The sequence below is a fragment of the Salvia miltiorrhiza genome, chromosome 3, assembly GCF_028751815.1.
Source record: "Salvia miltiorrhiza cultivar Shanhuang (shh) chromosome 3, IMPLAD_Smil_shh, whole genome shotgun sequence".
NCBI classification, from domain to species: Eukaryota; Viridiplantae; Streptophyta; class Magnoliopsida; order Lamiales; family Lamiaceae; genus Salvia; species Salvia miltiorrhiza.
Window position 1 is genome coordinate 49,373,628 of NC_080389.1, and position 19,894 is coordinate 49,393,521.

Consider the following 19,894-nt stretch of genomic DNA (forward strand, 5'->3'; position numbering starts at 1 on the left):
TTGCACTCGCTATATAATTAAGACACCTAGTAAAATAAATATTATGATGGGTATGTTGTTAGCATGTCATATTTTATAGGGTTAAATGGTAGTTTTTACTAACTTCTAAAGATAAAAATACAAAAAGTATTTATTATAAAAAAATATAAAAATTATCCATTATGAGTTTGAAATAATAAAATTACTCTTAGTAGAATCGAAACTTCATCTTGTTATTTTGTATTACTCGAATCGCGAACTTTACTCCACATTTTTGATCAATTCATGTCGAGCATTAGTGGTAAATATACTAATGTTCGATCACTACGAGTCAAGCATGTCGAGCGAGGTAATGCTCGACCTTTGCGAGTCGAGCATGAATAGTAAATTCACTAATATGCTCAACATGTCCAACACTGCGAGTCGAGCAATCGAGCATTCTATGAAAATGCAATAATGCTCGACATACTCGACCACTACGAATCAAGCATTAGTGAAAAAAATTCACTAGTATTCGGTATAAGGGTAAAAAAAGACATAATGGAGTATTTTATAAAATATGGGTATTTTTAAAAAAATTCTTTCAGAATAATTAGATACTATTTTCACCCCATTTTATATCCCGCCACTTTTTGTGGTGTTTCATTTGCATACCATTTTAAAATTGTTTCTATTTTCTTTATCAAATTTTAATTTAAAAAATAATTTTATAATTGGTGATTGATATGGTTGATTGTACACAATAGGGCGTATTATAGGAATTTCATTATCCGGATTTATTATATTAATTTCAAGTCTTAATTAGTTAGAAATGTTAATTAGGTTTTATTACATAATTTTATAATATTACATTCGAGGGGTATAGTACCGTAATATACAATTGTGGCATGCGTGCTGAGATCTATCACGGCAGGTACATGCGTATTAAATACTACATAGACTATTTAAAAACTTAAATGCGGACTCGCTAGAAGAAAATCGATCGACATTGTATTGATGTTTTACATTATTAACGCAGTAGTCATCCACATTAACTACGCATGCAAAAGTTATCCATACCAACATACTCTCACTTTGACTATATTTTATCTTTATTTGGACAAAATATATCCCAACAAAAAATAATTAAATATATTAAAAAATACATTTGTTTAAATTTTTTGATTCAAAATAAAAAAGAATTTAGTTATTTTAATTGTTTTCTTCATATTATAGTTTTTTTGTAATATTTAATACTTTTTAAATTTTATTATTTTTTAACTAAAAAAAACATTAAAAATTAAAATAATTATTTAAAAATTACAGAAAAAACTATAACGTGAAGAAAACAATAAAACTAACTACTCCCTCCGTCCCACGAAGCAAGACCAAGTTCTTTTCGGCACGGGAATTAAAAAAATGGTATTTTGTGTGTAGTGTGGTAGACGAAAAAGTGAATAAAGAGTAAATTTTTTGCTACTTTTAGAAACTGGTCTTGCTTCGTGGGATAGACCAAAAAGAAAACTTGGTCTTGCTTCATGGGACGGAGGGAGTAAAACCTTTTTAAATTTAATTAAACCAAAAAAAATTAAATAAATTGATTTTGTAAAATATTTAATACTATTTTTTTGTTTGAACAAATTTTATCCAAATAGCACTACTCATATTAACATGTATGAAAATTTTCAACATCGATCGGTTTTTTGAAGGATTTGACTAGAGCGTGAGTTTATGTCAATTTATCTACTTGACATTCATTGCTGGTGTAATTGATGAGCATAAAAAGCCCCAAGGTGAAGAGAAACACTATCATAAGACATAGTTTTTTGGGTGAAGTTTGAAAATAGCCTATTTCTTTTAGTAAACTTACAAATTACTCATTAAGATAAAAAAAAATTTTAAAAATATCCACACTTACCATTTTATTCCTTTAAAAACCACCCCCTTTAAAAAAATCCCGCATTTCACAACCCAGTGGAATTCACAACCAATCGAATTCACAACCAAAATTTATTTTGGTTGTGAATTTGAGTTTTAAATTTTGAATTCACAACTAAAAACATTAGTTGTGAATTCACAACTATAAATATTATTAGTCGTGAATTCAAGTTTTAAAGCTTGAATTCACAACTACGAATATTGTTAGTCGTGAATACAAGCTTTAAAACTCAAATTCACAACTACTTGAATTCACAACTAGCAATAGAGTTGGTTGTGAATTCGAGATTTAAAACTCGAATTCACAACTAACACTTGCAATTCAGTAGTGAATTCATCGAATTGGTTGTGAGTTCGAGAATTGTGAGTTCGAGAATTGTGAATTCGAGAATTCACAACCAAAACAACTAGTTGTGAATTCGAGCTTTAAAACTCGAATTCACAGCCAACACTAACGATTCAATTGTGAATTCATCGAGCTGGTTGTGAATTTTAGTTTTAGTTATGAATTCATAGATCTGGTTGTGAATTCAAGAATATTAAGTTGTTAAGTTGTGAATTCATAGATGTGATCGTGAATTCAAAAACTTTAAGTTGTGAATTTATAAATCTGGTTGTGAATTCATAGATCTGGTTATGAATTCAAGAACATTAAATTATAAATTCATAGATCTAATTGTGAATTCAAAAACATTAATAAATTCATAGGGGTGGGGAAGTAATAATAAAAAAAATTGGCTTGGAGGGGTGATGGTGGTGGGGTGGGCAGGGGGTTGAGAAATAAAAAAAAATGGCTGAGGGGAGGGGGGTGGGCAGAGGGGGGACTAAAAGAAAAAAAAATGGCTTGGGGGTGGGTGGTCGAGAGTGGTGGTGGGGGGGTGGGTAGAGGGGGGAGTAAAAGAAAAAAAAATTGGCTTGGAGGTGGGTGATCGGGGGTGGGCAGTGGGGAGTAAAAGAATTTTTTTTGGCTTGGGGGTGGGTGGTGGGGAGAGAGAGAGAGAGAGAGAGAGAGAGGAGTGTGATAGCAATGAGGTGTGGATATTTTTTAAATTTTAATCTTAGGGATAGTTTAGTCATTTAACACAAAAAATAGGTAATTTTTTAAATTTTTATTTGAATGAGTAAATTTTAATTTTACTAAAAGAAAATGGCTACTTTCATATATTAAGGTTTCATATATGGCCTAATTTTGTTGCATATGGTTTTTGATAAACTAAATTGAACCCACGTACACTTCCAAAATTTCAAACTCCTCTTTCTTTAGTTTCAACATCTAACATTGAATCAAAATCAAAATTTTTCTGATTGACTCTATTTTTTTCAGTATAAAATTAAATTTAATTGTGAAAATAAACTTTTCATTTTGTAAGTAATGAATTAATTCAAAATTTTAATAAAAGACTATATGCATTACCTAAAAAATTAAATTAAAAATAAATTATTAAACGAAAGTACAATAATCATATCATGAATGTTTTTCTTAGACAAGTACAATTATGTAAAAAGTGTAAAATTTTCCCCAAAAAACAAAGCAACTCATCATATCCTACGGTATATTAGACCATTCTCTTAAACTTGAGCATGAAATCAATATTTTTATAAATCCTTTAACAAATTAAAGTGGACATTTTTACCCATTAACACCTTAAATAAATTTAAGCCCTAGCCATAATAAATTCTTCTTCCAACACCCAATCGACGCACGGATTGAGAGTACCATCGTATCATAGCGTCATAACAGTGCAGGACAACTCTGTGAGGTACATCACTAATATTGGTAATTTCAATCATCACTCAAATGTCGATTAATAATATAGTTTAGCCGCACATTTGTTCCTTGTATAAGACAAAATTTGATTCCATCTTGGATGATGATACATACCACAGCCACATGGGAAAATGTAGGACAAAATTGAATGGAAAATTAAACAAAATCTATGTGTGTGATATAGTTTCGCACTTTATTCCGTTTGTTTATGCATATAACATAAAAATGATCATTATACCATGAATCGCAATGTAATGACAAATATTCACATTCAACTAGGCTCCTATTCTCAATTTATTTAACTCGAACTTGTACAGTACATGATCCATGACATATCGATGTAGTTTAAAACCTTGCCTTGTATTGATGTAATCACATTAAACTTAATACATTTGGATTTTACTAGAATGACATAGAATTAGGATGAGAGAAATTGAATTTGTAAATGAATTTAAAGAGGGAAAGAAGTGTTTGAGAATTAAAAAAAAATAAAGGCAGAAAAGTTTATTTAAAGAAGAGGCAGTAGTAAAACCTGGTGTAAGCGTGAAGGGAAAAAAGCAAGTAAGTTGATGGGGGTGTTGTATGTGTTTCCGTGCTGGGCTCTTAGGCTTAGTGGTGGTCCGGCAATTAGGTAGTGAACCCAAAAGCCCCTTAATAAATTAAAAAGAGCCTCTTATAAATGTCAACGCTTACCCAAAAGATACATCATTCATTCATCAATTTAAAAGTTTGGATTATCATCCACTCCTCTTTTCCCTCTGTTTCTGTGCATATGCATCTTCTTTTCCATTTCCATTTCCATTTAATCTTTTTCCTGCCTATTGCAATTTCGGTTTCGCCCAACTACTAGTTTTTTTCCTGTTCAAAATGAAACAAAGATGTAATGTCTTATCTTTTCTCACCTATAATAGATATGTGGGAAGAATTTGATACTTGCAAACACAAAAGACCTACAACCTAACTTTTTTTTTGGTCGGACAAAGTAATGTTAGAAGTTAACAGTTAGTACCTCAAACACTCCAAGAAATCACCAAGTCCATCTTATCTCTCCAAACACCAAATTCGCTCCCAATGGGGATCGAACCCAAGTCTCATCACTAAAGTGATGACCCGGTGGCCAGGTGAGCTACAACCTAACTACATCACCAATTTGAGAAAGCTAGAGAAGAAGCAAACATCCTCAATAAAAAAGAACCAGAAGAATAAACTTTTCTCCCAAAGAAACCATGAGGTGTCATATTTTGAGCAAGAATGAGGACACCAGCTTTACAGAGGTATATTCAAAATCCAAGTGTTACGAAAAAGATGAGGAATTTAAGTAAAAGTTCAGGGTATCAATAATTCCTTTAGCTTTAGGAGGAATATACAAAGAGCATGGCGTGATTAAGAAAAGATAAGCAATAAGCATATGGAATGGACCCAAAGAATATATATCAAAGAAATCTGCTAAGTGCTAAGCTACTTTGGTATATCCAAAGCTTTTAGAAAGTAGGGTGTAATAAGTTGCAGGTCAAGGTACCAATACATACCATTTGCCTCACTAGAGAAAGGACGCATTCTCTTTCTATCTTGCTATGCTATGGAGCACAACCAGACAAAACTAAAGCTTCTATTCTATTCCCTCTCTCTCTCTCTAGAACTTACATATGTCATGTTTCATAAGGGAATCTCATCTCCACAGGCCTACCTTTTGTTCCTTTTCTTCTTTCTTCCAAAGCAAATAATTACCAAACCTTCTTTCATATACTTTTATAATCTTTTCCCATCTTCTGCAAATCCCCATGCAGGATAGTACTCCCTCTTGTCCACATAACATTTGAGTGTCACCGCGGCAATGAATAAAGAGCAAGGTAAATATATATCTCAACCCAACTTCAAAATTATGTTACAATCAGTTTTTGGCTCCACCCACAAGGAAGAAAACAACTGTTTCAAGATATTCATATTCCCATAGCTTTCAGGATTCACATAAGTCGATAAAGTGTAAAGCAAACGATTCTTGAGCTAATAGGCTGAAAATAATGTTTAGATAATGAAGTGAGCACCTAGCTAGAAAACCCCCAAGAGAACTAAAAGTAGCAGCAACTGTTAGATGCTATGCGGCAATCGAACCCAATACCCACAAAACATACCATTCCGAGTGCATCATTGAACATATTTGTATAACTAAGCACATTAATACTAAAAGGACACGTCAATAAGATGTAAACCCTGGCCTCCTTAAAAGGTTGGTCTGGAGTAATAAGCATAGTTAAAGGAGGTGAGTAATTACATTCAAATGCAAACACAACTGCAAACAATCACTAACTTTCAGAAATAAAGTGCAGCTGTCTATTTTTACTTCAGTGAAGACATTATTGACCTAATTATTAGTTAAACTTTAAACCCACTTTAGCTTTTTACACCCATTTCATTATTTAGTCTTTATAGTATGTCATTGATTTCGTCATTATAGCTTTTAATTATGGAGTCCACTTGACTTTTTTTGTCTTCACAAAAACTCATTACTTAGTCAATGAGCTTGAGGGGTCACTTGGTAAGTGCAAGAAAATATAGGCTAGAACCACAGTATATACATGTGAATTGTCTTACATAGGACATGTCAATTTGTTCTACAACTAACTCATTGAACCGAATATTATATTAGCTATCATTACATATATTTCAGCTGAAATTCTAGTAACAAAAAGAGCAACTCCTATATAGTATACATAAAACATGGTATAAGTTGACTCACATGTATAATCTGAAACCAAGACTGCGCTCTTTCCAATTTGGCATGTTTCTCAAGCCAAGACTATAAATAATCAACAGTGTCTGAACATTATTAGTCAGTGATTCCTACTGCAGCGATGGTTTTGGCCCATTGAGATTAATTCCCAGATATTGGACCAGCACATTATTGAATGCCTGTTAGAAGAAAGAACCCTATAAGGATAGTGTCTGGTGCCATTCACAGAAACGCTTAACTCTGATTAAATGTCTTTTAAAGAAATAAATAAGTAATGTTTGCAGCTAAATATGCAAGTCACATATGTTCGAGAACAAAATTGAGTTTGTGAACAAAGATGATCTTGAATGAACATACATGTATTTCTGCTATATGGAGGTGGTTATGCATCAACGTAAGCACAAAAGGGAAATGCAACAGGGGGAAAAAGTATACAAGATAAGGTGCCCGAATGAGATATTTTATCTGAGCAAATATGTGTGCCTGAGATTATAAATAAAACAAGGATAAATATTTAAGGTAATAGGTCACATGGACCATGATACATCATATAAATAAGACAAATTAAATTATATAAACTATATCCTCGATGGAGGCATTTTAAGATTCCATCATCATATAATATTATAGGGACCACTGCCAGAATCACCTTCATTGCTTTTAGCATAACAAATTTGCAGGTATCCAATCTACATTTTCTTCATTAAATCAATTATCAGCATTTTGAGATAAAAATAAGTGTCTAAAACAGAAGCGCCAATCCATCCAACAAGTAATGTCACCTTATACATGAGAGCAACATAAGTTGTTACTCCCTCCGTCCCACTTATCTTGGCACGCTTTCCTTTTTAGTTTGTCTCATTCATAATGGCACTTTCCAAAAATAGTATGTGATCCTTACCTTCTCTACACACATTAAATAAGTGGTTCCTACCCACTTTACACTCTTAACACCTTATTCTTAATCTCCGTGCCCAAAGCAAATGTGCCAAGATAAGTGGGACGGAGGGAGTATTATGTAGCAGGACATCATGTAGTGACTGAGAAGTAGAATAGCTTCCTTCAATGGCAAAAATAATTGTAATCTGAGTTCTTTTATATAGAAGCGGTTGAACACCAAAATATAATGATTTCTGAGTACATCAGGCATCCTGCTAGTTCAATCTTTACCTGACTTAGGAAAGCTTGAGAAGGACGAAGAGTGATGGGATATATAAAATGAAAAAACAAACTTCTAAAACTTCTTCAACGGCTCAACCTTTTCAAAGATGACAATAGAGGAACTATTAAACAAACTAAAAAGAATAATAAGATACCTGGCATGCAAAAGACTCTTTCCCATTCAAAAGAGCGTCCATGGCAGCGAATTGGTTATCAAACACGCTATAGAATTTCTGGTAAAACTGACTCCTGAAATCATAAAAATATCAATATTTAAGACTCAATTAGATATTCTAGTCTTCGTGGAGCACAAGAACCACCATAAGAAAAGAACTCAGTATGCACCGCTCATCTGGAGCAATCCTTTGATCCATCTGCTCAAATTTCCTGGTAAGGACTTCAACTCCCACAGGGGAGAGAGCATGCAATACAAAAGCCTCCAATGTCCTTGGAAAATTGTGCTGAAAAATGCAAAGTTGGTAGTTGAGAAAGGGAAAGAGGGAGGGAAAGAAAGAAATAGAGAATAAGGTATTGATCTGCAAAAGAATGACCACAGCTGGTTAGGAAGCGGAACATTTCTGAAGGTCACCCAAACGTTGTACCAACAAAAGTAAATGTCCAGTAAATACAGCAAGAGTTGAACAAACAAACAAACAAAACGGTTCTGGGACAAAACTGAAATTGACAAATACAGCATCAATCAGCAAAAAGAATGAATATAGTTTGGTGAAAGGTGACAATTTCTGAGTAAAAAACGACAAAGGGCAACCAATACAACAGCTTACAGATAAATGCCCCATAAAACAGCAACACTTGACAAGCAAACAAAATTGGTTCTGGGCCAAAAAGTGAGAATAATAAGTACAGAATGGAAGAAAACAAAAGAGCCAACCCATCCAGTTTTGTCTAACAATTATGAAGCACTTAATGGTCTCAAGAGTAGAAATAGATTTTTCTCATTTGTACATATTGCCAGAGAAAAAGTTCCAGCAAATGAAAAATTGATATTGACTGCCATATTTAAAGCTACAATCTACACATCACCACCAGACACATGAGTCATCCAGTATCACGATCTGGATATCATCCTCATAAAGAACATATCTCAAGCTATCAGTGTCATTTACCTTATGAAGATATTGATTTGAAAAATAACTTCAAAAAATTATCCTTAAAAACACAATTGATTCCAATGCAAAACCCACATTATATCTTTAATTTTTTCCACTCAAGTTTCCACTGTTAAGCATTTCATGTTGAGGCATGCATAAAAAACAAATGCATCTCCAATCCCATTGGAAATAAAGAAGAGGGAAAGAAGGTATAGCGAAGAAAAGCTTATCAAGCTATGGATATTCATTTTCTTTAGTTGGTCATACCGCTAGAAGAAGAGAAAATGTATGATTTGAATGGGAATAGAAACTTACTGCCATGTTAAGAAAGACGATTTGAAAGACATGTGGTTCTAGGTTCCAAACAGTATTTGCAATTGGATCATCTTCTAAGTCATATAAATTTGCTTTAACAAATTTCTTCACATCTTCCTCTCTACAAACAGACTGGTCTGCTGGGATGTTGCCTGCTGGTTGGCGGTTGATTTTTTCATGGACTGATGAAACGAGGTCATGAAGAGATCTAAGTTCATGTGGTTCCAGTTCACGCAATGAAAACCCTGGCACCAGCTTTTCTTTTCCACCTACTTCCTGATGGTTCAAATTCAGTTCTTCATCACAGCATCCTGACAGTTTCACAATATGTACCCAAAATAAGTAGCCAGTATGTGTCTAAATTTGCTCATCAAGTTAAATAACTGAAAGAAGAAAGAGACCATAAACTGCAAGGAGTAAGCAGAACTACAACTGTAACCTGCATTTACATTACTAGACTGGCCACTTGCACCAATCATATGGTTCACCTTGGAAGTCGAAGGCATAGATAGCATTCGATCCTGTCCTGATCAAAAAACAAGTTAAGGTACTTTATGCCAAATCTTTCAGTTACACAGCAAGCAAACATGAATTCGAGGGAATTGGTAAAGAAGATATTTACGGTGGCATTTCTTTCCCTGATAGACTGGCAGTAATCAAGGGAGTGAGTTGAGACTTGAGATTCGGCATCTATTCTAAAGTAGTGTAGTGTAGTGTATGATTTAGTAAAAATCTGATTAAGAACTTAATTACATGAGATAATAAATAAATTATTGAGCTCCCAATAACAAGTAATCTCTTGTTAAATTCATCTCACAAAAATCAAAACCGGAGAAAGACCAACAAAATGCTATTGCTATCAGTTCTTTAAAAATATCTATATCAATTATGCACACATATTACTACACTGTTCATGAATCTGGGCCATATTTTCCAACACTGTCCTTTTATCAGGATCACATCTTCATACATCTGTGAGGTAGAATGATGAAGGAGCTAGACCTTTCCTTGGTCATTCCAAGTTCATATAGAAATAAATATTCTCTGGATTAAATCAAGGCATTAGCAAAGAGGGTAAATAATGCGGAGGGCCATTGCTCACGCATTTTGTCAGTCCTTTTGGCTGGAAAGATATATGAGAATGTTTGAAGAAGTTGGATCATTGCATAATGTATGGGACTGATTGAAGCTCAAAGTAGACATTGGAGATTAATGTTTTAGAATTGATCCTTTTCTGTTCCAAGATTCAACAAATTGAGGATTTCTAATGAGCCACATTGTTGGAACTTAATGTTAAGGATTACTAATTTCTGTATTGTCTTTGAACTTTGAAGTAACTAAGAAGGTCATAGTTTGGGTTTGTAATTGCACCAGAACCATGTCAAAAACGAGAAGGGAAATGTTATCCTTGGAAGTTTTAGATTTGTTACAATTGAACTCTGGAAATTACATAACACCTCTTTGGCGAGATTCAATTTCCCATAGGAACAGGTATTCAGTTGTAGGCCATGAGTTTGATAAGGGCTGAAGGTACTGCAATTCACAGCTATCAAATGAACGAACAAGATTGCAAGAAGGTCCAGTTCTTATCTGGGCTACCAAACGGGTCCATAGAGGATAAATTCTCCACGCAAGAGTACAACAAATCTATAAGATCAGATTTGAACCTCGAATGATGCCATTAACAAAAAAATCATAAATTCTCCAATCTTAGAAAACCACGCTTTCCACTTTCCAGTATTTCAGAAACCATGTATGGTGATATCTCAATCTAATTCGTAATATTTCTAAAACCTAAGTTTGCCATATTCACCCCCATGTGACAGGTTTTCAGCCTATGCTAAACCCAGGAGTTAGTATTTCTTCAATTTTAGTAGCATTTGACTTACAAAGCATGTCCGCCAGGCTTATTATAACAAGTATTCCCATCATGTAATCTACCTCAGAGATTATGCATTTGACATTTGATACAACCCCATTAGGAGCTTGGTAATGTTTTAAATTAGTTTATATCGGGATATATGTGAAACTGATGCGAAAAGAGAACCAGATATATTCGGAGATGTAAAAACCTAAATCTGCCCATAGAAAGATGGCATTCCTACAAAACAATTTTTTATGCAGCATAGTAGAAAATATATATAAATATCAATATTTACTTGACAAGCAATGGATCAGAATGGACGTTGCTTACCATTTCTTTGTCAGTTAACCTTGAAATTTAGATCCAATAGCAACCAGACATGGAAATGAGAGAAAAGTTAGCATGTTTCTGATAAATGGAAGCAAAACCAAAACAGATGTGCACAAGAGCACACCTTTTCAATATTCTACGTAGATAGTAAGCATCCATGTGTTCTGGCATGCTAGACATCATGTCGGACTGCCACCAGAAATTGACAGCTATAGTTAAATCTTCACTATCCACTTGGTGGAACCTAGAATAGGAGTTATAAAGCATCTTTGAATTTCCAGTAAGTAGTTATACATTTATATGTTGACACACCATTCCTAGAACAATTTGCCTGGTTATATGTAATTGAGATGCCTACACACGGCAACATAAGAAAATCCAGTTCAAGAACTTTTGTACAACTAATTTTCTCACAAATTAATATTTTCCCACCAAAATCAACTACTGCTGCAATATTTGACATATTAAATAAATTGAGGAATGACAAATTCAACAAAAAATATAAATATACAAGAAAGTAGATAGCATCAAAATGTTGCATATAACAATAGAACATCCGTTATCTATAGCCATTGCAGGCTACACGTCCCAAGCAAGGATCTAGGGTTTTACGTTTACGGATTACATATCCTTTCTAATTTACGTTTACGGATAATCTTGTCTATTAAGATACAATATTGCCAACCCCTTTTTCAATTCAATCCAATTTATATATTACCGTACATAATAAATACTTTTCTAACCCACAATTAAGTCTTATTAAGACCTTGATATGCACACGAGATGGACTCACTCCTTCAGGAGGAAAACAATTAAAGATGGCAGTCTCTAAATCTAAATATCAGTGAAGACTTAAAAACAGAATAAAAGATACCATCCTTCAGGAATGAACAATGCATCTCCAGCATGAAGGGTAACTTTCCGGGAGTACTTGTCAATTGACTTTGCCCTGGGATAGAGGCTAAAATTGGTGTTTTCTAAAGGAATGGCACTGCAAATAGAAGAATGTTATTGACCATCAAAATCCAACTCAAATTAATTCACAGAGAAAAAATAAAAGGTGATAGCTTATAACTAATTAACTAATAAGACAGAAAATGCAGTCTCTTAAATGAAAATTAATACCTGTGGTTCGAGGATTCTCCATACACAGGCAACGGATATAAGAAGGGGCTTGCGGAAGGGGGCCATAAAACAACTGATAAACATATTGTGAACAGGTCATTTTCTTCACATAAGAGAGTTAAAATACATAGTATCTCAAGGAAAAATCATGATGAACAATCATTAACGGCAAATTTTCAGTAAATTAGAGGCAGAAAAGATACAGTTCATTTTTTTTACTCAAATGTGGGGTACAAAAGTGTGTGGAAGTGTGTGATTACTCTATAGATGATATGATACACTATCACTATCAAGCATTGACTGTGGGCCCAGATGGCAGAAAAACAATGAAAGACGCCAAACATAAGTTAAGTGATACACCCCCCCCCCACCGGGTCCCATATAAAGACAAAAAAAGAAAGACAGGAAGAAAAAGGAACTAACGGCCTCAGTGACAGTAATATTATCAATAGTGGTCAATATTGCTGGAATGTTCACTCCATGATGATAGCTTTTAACCTTAAAAGGTCAAATACTACCAGCAGTCATTTTACATAAACTAGTGGCCAGTGGTCATGTTTAATAACACATCGGTAAGTTTGCTTCTAAACTTTCATACCTTGTTTACATCCTGAAATTATGCATAGAAGATTATGGTGTGGATCATAGTGAGTACTAGATCTGCTCTTGGCATTGTTCATCCACAAATTTACAGAAGCCAGAGTTTTGCTGTCCAGAAATGCAGGCTGTTGAGAGTTGACATTTACAGTTAACATCCAATCCATGAACATGAGATTCACACTGCGCAGAAAAATTCAGAAACATGACATGCATACCGTTTCAATGTCATCTCTAAGGCATTCCAACTGACTCTTTTCCTCATTTTCAGTATTTACAATGGAAACCTGAATCATGTAAAGTGTGATTATGACTCCCAAAAATTAAAAATTTAGGATTTGAAATACAACAAAGGAAACACTTATCCAGGCTGAAGCACTAAGAATGCACAAACTCCAAAATTACAGTAAAAAAAAATATCTTGTTACAAAGACTCCAAGATATGCTAGTTATTTTAATGTAACTAAATGCAGGAAGCACATGGAAGACATTAGTATAGTGTGTGTTGCAAATTTGAATTTTACAAAAAAGAAATATAAAGATCCATCAGAAATACCTCATGAGTTCACTACAACCATATATTAGTAATCATGAAACATTATCATATAATTTGTGTGCTAAAGGCCCAATGAAAGTTATCATTTCACAATTGTGTTGTCTGCTCAACCAATGTAACAAATTGAGATATCCCTTTGTAAGTTCACTAGGCATTGATTTTTCATGTAATGTTTGAGAATCTAGATTAACCACGGAGGAAGCACCTGGATCACGTCTTTAGCAGGGATATCAAAAGGGCCGCCTGGGCATAATAGGCCTGTTAGGGCTAAAAAGCCATATCAAGGCTCTAAACTTCATGCCCAACTCCAGCCGAGCTTGTATAAATGTGGGATATCAATCAGGCCAACCCACTAAGCTTCGGGCCGGCCATATTGGGTTGTTAGGCTATTGCGGGCTAACTCGTCGGGCCAGTCGAGCTAAAAGATTAACTAATATATTTCTCTTGATAATTCTATATTTGTAACAAACAAATACACACATAAATGAGTATAATTTCAACATTGACTTGTATAATAACTAATACATAATACATAACTCTTAGAAAGATAAGGACACGTACATTTTTCTTAAATGATTACGGTTTTCTAATTTTTACATCTAAACGCTTTTATGTTAAGCGTTATAGTAAGAATACATGCATAGAAGTAAAATGACGAGTATAACTTTCGAATATTGAATCAACATATATTTCACAAATTAAAATCTGAAATATATATAGGGAAAAGATCCGTAGAGAAATACAAATATTTAGAGAATTGAGAAGAAATCTCGGTCATTTATATTGATTGATCCTACGATCTATATTTATTCTGAATTTATTCATTTCTATATATATTTTGCGAATTTGCGAAACGTTGAACATATCAACAATTTTGCCAAACATACGAAGTTTATTTAATATGTTGAAAATTTGGTCACTCTAGGATTCGAACTCCAAACCAAAATGTTTGTTCATCAAAATTATTGAGTTGTTCAACTATTCTAAATTTCGCAAAATATTTAATTTCTCCATGGAACCTAAATAGGTGTAAACAAGTAGTACATTTTGATGAACATGTCAATTAATTTTTATGAACGCGCGTTTGGTATGGGGTTCGATCCCTGGCGGTGGCATGTTTTTTAACAAATTAAATAGATTCATATGTTCGTTTTTTAACAAATTAAATAGATTCATATGTCCATCAGTTATATTGGTATGTTCAAAGAATTTATTGATATGTTCATTAATCTCATTTGTTACGAAAATCAGCTTCTCATAGAACCTAACCCTATATATATCTTATTCTACTAACTTTCAAAAGTAAAATAATGAAATTTGAAAGTAAAAAAACAAGAAAATTTTCAATTAATCGGGTCAACTCACTAGCTTTTGAGTCAAACCTATAGGACCTAGGCTATATTCGGGCCAACCCTATCGGGTTGTCGGGCTATTCAGGCATGGGCCATTAGGGTTAAAAAAAATTCCGGGCTAAATATTTTCAACCCGAACCCTGTCGAATAGTTGGTCTATAAATTATGTCCAAACATTCTAGATAGAAGGCTAGAGAAAAGTCGCCAAGACCTCAAGTTTTTCACCATTGCATTCAAAGAAAGTCTTAATTTCTTCCTCAGATAATGGTGATTTCGTTTTCATTGTATCAACTTCACTAATGCCAAAGCAGCAATCCCTATCCACTTGCTTCATCTGTCTCATATAATATTGGAAAGAAGCTAATCAGCTCCTTCCGGATAGGAACTTCATCTGTGATATAAGTATCATCCTCTTTTCATGTTTTGTGATCATTTTCTTTCTTTTCTATAACCCGCACCAGAGTATAAGCATTTGGGTTTCATTACTTGCCTTGGCATAATTTCCTTTTTCAATTGTAACTTCTCCAAAGAAGTATTGCATATTGCTCTAACAGAATAACAGTCACCAAATTTTCAAACCAATCACCACAACCTTCTTTTGAAACCAATTGTTGAATTATGTTTTCCACCAAACATTTTAAGCACCTCCTTATTACATACCTTCAATTCCCTACCAACACATACATAGGACAAAAATATGCATCATAGAGGCCAGCAGCCCCATTTGTGGGCAATTTTTTGATACATTCCCTCAATCTATCTTACATAATCAGATGCGCGAGCTCTCAATTCCCAATATAAAGTTGTGGGAGTTTGCATTTACAAGTATGCATCTGAAATTACATATTTATTTTATGATTATGGTTTGGGGTTGGGGGGATAACCGTTCATTGCCCCTCTTGAACTATAGTCCAGCCATTTTTTTTGTTAATCGAGTTTCTATCAAGTTAATTTCAATCATCAGCACAACTTATTGGACTATTATGCAAACCTGTGCTAGATAGATTTGCTTCGGAGATTCTTCTCCCATGGCAAAATCAACTTGTTGTGTAGCATCTCCCGTAGGTTCATGCTTTCTTAATTGAGATATGGAGTCTTGGCAATCATCCTCACATTGTAAAAGATCTTTGCAGTATCCAATAAAGGTAGAAAATGGCAAAGGAACCTATTGAGAACAGAACACCTCCATTAACCGCATCACTTATATCTAGTTTCATATTGACCTTTAGATAATAGATAAAACCTTTACCCTTTCATGACCTCGAATATCTCCATAAAATACAGGTGCAGATCTGGATAGCATAGCTTCCACAACCGACGATCCCACTAATTCCTATTTTGCAATGTCAAGAATTGTCTCAGATAAAACATAAGAATTAATAATGTCGAGAACATAAAATAGTCTGTAGTGTAAAGTTTGACTTGTATAACTCAAATCTGAAAAAACTTTCATGTTATTTCCCAGTCATCATAGAACACGTTTCTGAGAACACTCCACACACAGCACACACTGAGCAGTGAGCACAAACCACAGAGAAGTGCCATTCTTGTGATTCGTGATAGTTTCACTAACGTTACATTCTTCCAAGTTAATTGCAAATACTCGAGCGCAGGTTTTGATATGCGTAAACATTATTAGCAAACATATTTATTCAATTCCAAATTTCATTCATATCAGTACGCAGCAGTGCTCTGTTATTTACATTCATGTAATTCTTTCTACAATCGCGACCGGAACTTAATCACGTTCTTCGTGTATTTCAACTCATATTGCGCTTCAAACTCTTTCATACGCTTACCTGCAAGTAGTCGAGACCGCCATTCGATACATTCCATTTCGAAAATGCTTTCCACTCCTTCGCGCATCCACTGAAGACCTTCCAATTGAAAATATTATCATTAAAACGCAAATTAGGAAAGAAGAAAAAATCCCTAACAATACAAGTTAAGAATTTGCAGTGTGCGTGTGCGCGCATAAACTCAGCGTGAGCATAAAGAAGTATTTACTGCGGGGACATTCTTCTGTTCAATCTGAGAGGCGAATTCTTCCGGCGACGGAATTTCATCAAGTCGGCGTATCTGCAGAGACTCCATTTCTGCTGCCTGTAGGCTGTAGCTGTAGCGCAGAGTAATGAATGTTTGTAGCTTTTGCTCAAATACTAAACCCAAAACAGCGTTAGCGCTTTTCCATTAACGTCATAAAATCGTCTAAACCCTTGTTTGGTTAAGCTTTTTTTTTTTTTTTTGGAGATTGGAATGAAATTTAATTAATTAATTAATTATGTATTATTTAATTTGAATAATAAATTAATTATTACTTTTATTTATTTGAGGATAATACGATCTATTTGTTACCTTTCAAAATATAAGAGAAACAAAGAAAGAGAATCATTTACTATTTATTTATTTTTATTATTAACTCAAACATTCAATAAAAATAACAGTTATTGTTTCTATTTCTCTCATTTATTTGATTTCATTCTCTTTCTATTCTCTTACTTGAACCAAACGAGCACTAATATTTATTATTTTCAGTTATTTAACCATCTTTTCTTTCAGTTGCATTTGAAAACTATTTAAAAACTATTATATTTGTTCAAAACATAAAATGTTAATTTTATTTTATTTTTCAGCGTTATGAAAATTTCGTAACTTAATATATTTCATTTCCGTACTTAAAGACAACTTATAAGTAGAAAAGGACCCATTTATTCTTCTTAATTTTTCAATTATTTATACAAGTAACGTAAAAATAGCTAGACGCAAATGTTCCATGTACCCAATTTTATCCAGCAACTTAATAATAATGTTGGAAGATAGAAGAAATATCCCAATTTTGTTTTGATGACCCCAAAACCCTTAGATTTTATTTTTCTATACTAGACTTTTTTCGGACTCAAGTGTTAGAGTTCATGTTCTAGTTAGACTGAAGCGGCAAAGCTTGAAGACTGAAGACTGATGAAGACTTGACTGAAGAATCTCGACTGAAGTACTGTCCAACTGAAGCTCACCAGAAGTTATTGCAACAATAAATGAAGCAATCTTTAGCCGGAACATTCTCTGAAGACTTGTTTAAGGATCAGAAGAATACAGAGGACTGAAGTTACAAAAAGACGGACTGAAGATTCATTAAAGGACATATCACTTAGACGAATAAAGATGAAGGATATCTTCTAGTACACGCCACATTAAATGCAAATGACAGAGCATTAAATGCTGGGATATGGCAAATCGTCCTTCACCGAGTAGAGTTACTTCATCCGTGTTACTTTACACTGTAACACCATCTCCCCATGTCTGAAAACCTTACCCATTTCGGCGAAAAGGAAGATAGAGGACGAAGACCCTGAGCACAGATCAAATCAAGCGTCAACGACAGTATCTGAAGAAGGATATCCTCCAACGGATCTATTCTTCATCCTCCGCCTATAAATAGAGCTCAAGGATCAACCTTCAACCTCACCGATTCAAAGACTTACGCTGAAGCTCTGCTAAAATATCGAGTCAGCCATTACATAGCTATTAAACTTGAATCGAAGAGGAGAGTAAACCTTGTTGTAAAAATCAGTCTACCAGATTTATAAACACTCTCTTAGAAGTGTCTAGGCAATCACATTCTTACATCATTAGCCTAGTCCGTGATTACTCGAGAGCTTGTTCTCAGTAATCTTAGTTGGAAGTTTTTCAAACCCCTTTTCAACCAAGAGAAAATAGTGTTTGAGTGTTGGAGTTTCAGACGATTGTCTGAACTCAAGAGTTCTCAGTCTTTGAAAACTAGACGAGTGAAGTCTTAGAGGTTTTGCTAGATTGAGTGAAGAAGAGAAATCCAACCCAGAGCGTTGGTACTGAAACGGTTGTTTCAGTTGTTAGGTTTGTTGTGCACCTGTAAGCACAAACCCAATCGATTGTCAGTGTGATCAACTGACCGTGGATGTAGGAAAAGGTTTTCCGAACCACATTAAAAATCTTTGTGTCATTTACAATTTTCAGTATTTCATTTCTTTTATTTGTGCATAACGAATATATACTGAAACTTTTAAAACTAACAATCTGATTCACTAAAGACTATTTTCCTTAAATCGTTTCCGCTCACCAAGTGTTATTAGTCTAACTGACAAACTCTTGGGTAGTCAGTAAGATTCATAACACTTACTATGATTTGCAACTGTCTAGATTGAAACCCTATCTGAACTATCAGTTTGTTGACTGGTTCTTCATACTGAAGTTATCAATTGAATCATTATCAGTCTACCTCTTCTTTCAACTGATCTTGTTTTTCACTCATCACGTTTACACTACATCTTTTTAGTCAATGAAAGAAGTTTAAACTTTTAAAATAACCTACTGGTGTATTCTCTCCCCCCCCCCTTACACCAGTTCAGTGACCCTCTGAGACCCAACAATTGGTATCAGAGCAGGTTGTTCGCAAGGACAAACTGCTTTGACCCGGTTCTACTGAACTAGATCCTCTTAAAGGGTTACAATCTTTTAAAAAATCTCCTCTGTGCTATCTGTGCATTATACTTTTCTCTTCTCTTTATCTCTCCCATGGAAACTAATTTTAGCAGAACCTCGTCTCTACCTTTATTTTCCATTGACAACTACAATGTATGGAAGTTCAAGATCAAGGGCTACCTCAAAGCTCGACACTGCAGAATGTGGGAAGTTATCACAAATAGCCCAATCATAATCAATGAGTCGATTACGAGGCAGTCTTCAGAAGCAGGAAAAGATCCCTATGAAGACGTAAGGATAAAGGACAAAGCTGAGTTCAGCATCCAAATAAAGGAAATAAGAAGAGCTAGACAATCTTGCAAAGAATGTCATTGCAGGGACTGTCTCCGACAAACATGTTTCCAAGATCATGGATTGCAAAACAGCCAAAGAGATGTGGGACATCCTTGAAAGGCTGAGCATCGGATCAGACGAAATCAAAGAAAATAAGCTATCTATAGCTTGTCAAAAATTTGACAATTTTCTGATGCTAAGGACAGAAACAGTTAAAGAGATGGAGCACAGATTCAACCAAATCCTGAACGAGGTTCAATCCATCTCCAAAGACAAATACAACCAGTGGGAGATCAACC

General features: G+C 34.3%; 2 protein-coding genes across 6 annotated transcripts in view; both read right to left on the reverse strand.

Annotated features, from left to right (window-relative positions):
- Positions 1–19,894, reverse strand: part of LOC131016333 (uncharacterized) — a 609,307-nt gene that overhangs the window by 461,042 nt on the left and 128,371 nt on the right. The gene's annotated exons all lie outside the window — the stretch shown is intronic.
- Positions 4,152–16,974, reverse strand: LOC131016316 (lysine-specific demethylase JMJ31). 5 transcript variants are annotated; one of them, XR_009098917.1, is made up of 16 exons: positions 16,815–16,974; positions 16,607–16,684; positions 16,057–16,140; positions 15,799–15,972; positions 13,118–13,186; positions 12,901–13,027; positions 12,303–12,375; positions 12,052–12,168; positions 11,302–11,421; positions 11,178–11,196; positions 9,423–9,504; positions 8,984–9,294; positions 7,902–8,017; positions 7,712–7,805; positions 6,402–6,574; positions 4,152–4,522 (listed from the first exon to the last, which is right to left on the reverse strand). XR_009098917.1 is itself a non-coding variant. In XM_057944997.1 (15 exons), exons 1-15 carry the CDS (start codon positions 16,899–16,901, stop codon positions 6,506–6,508), a joined length of 1,620 nt encoding a protein of 539 aa, XP_057800980.1. In that variant the 5' UTR covers positions 16,902–16,974; the 3' UTR covers positions 6,218–6,505. The 5 variants fall into 5 exon arrangements, 2 of the variants coding, with proteins under 2 accessions (XP_057800980.1, XP_057800981.1); XR_009098918.1 differs by lacking the exon at positions 4,152–4,522 and adding an exon at positions 4,997–5,590; XR_009098919.1 differs by lacking the exon at positions 4,152–4,522 and adding an exon at positions 4,997–5,676.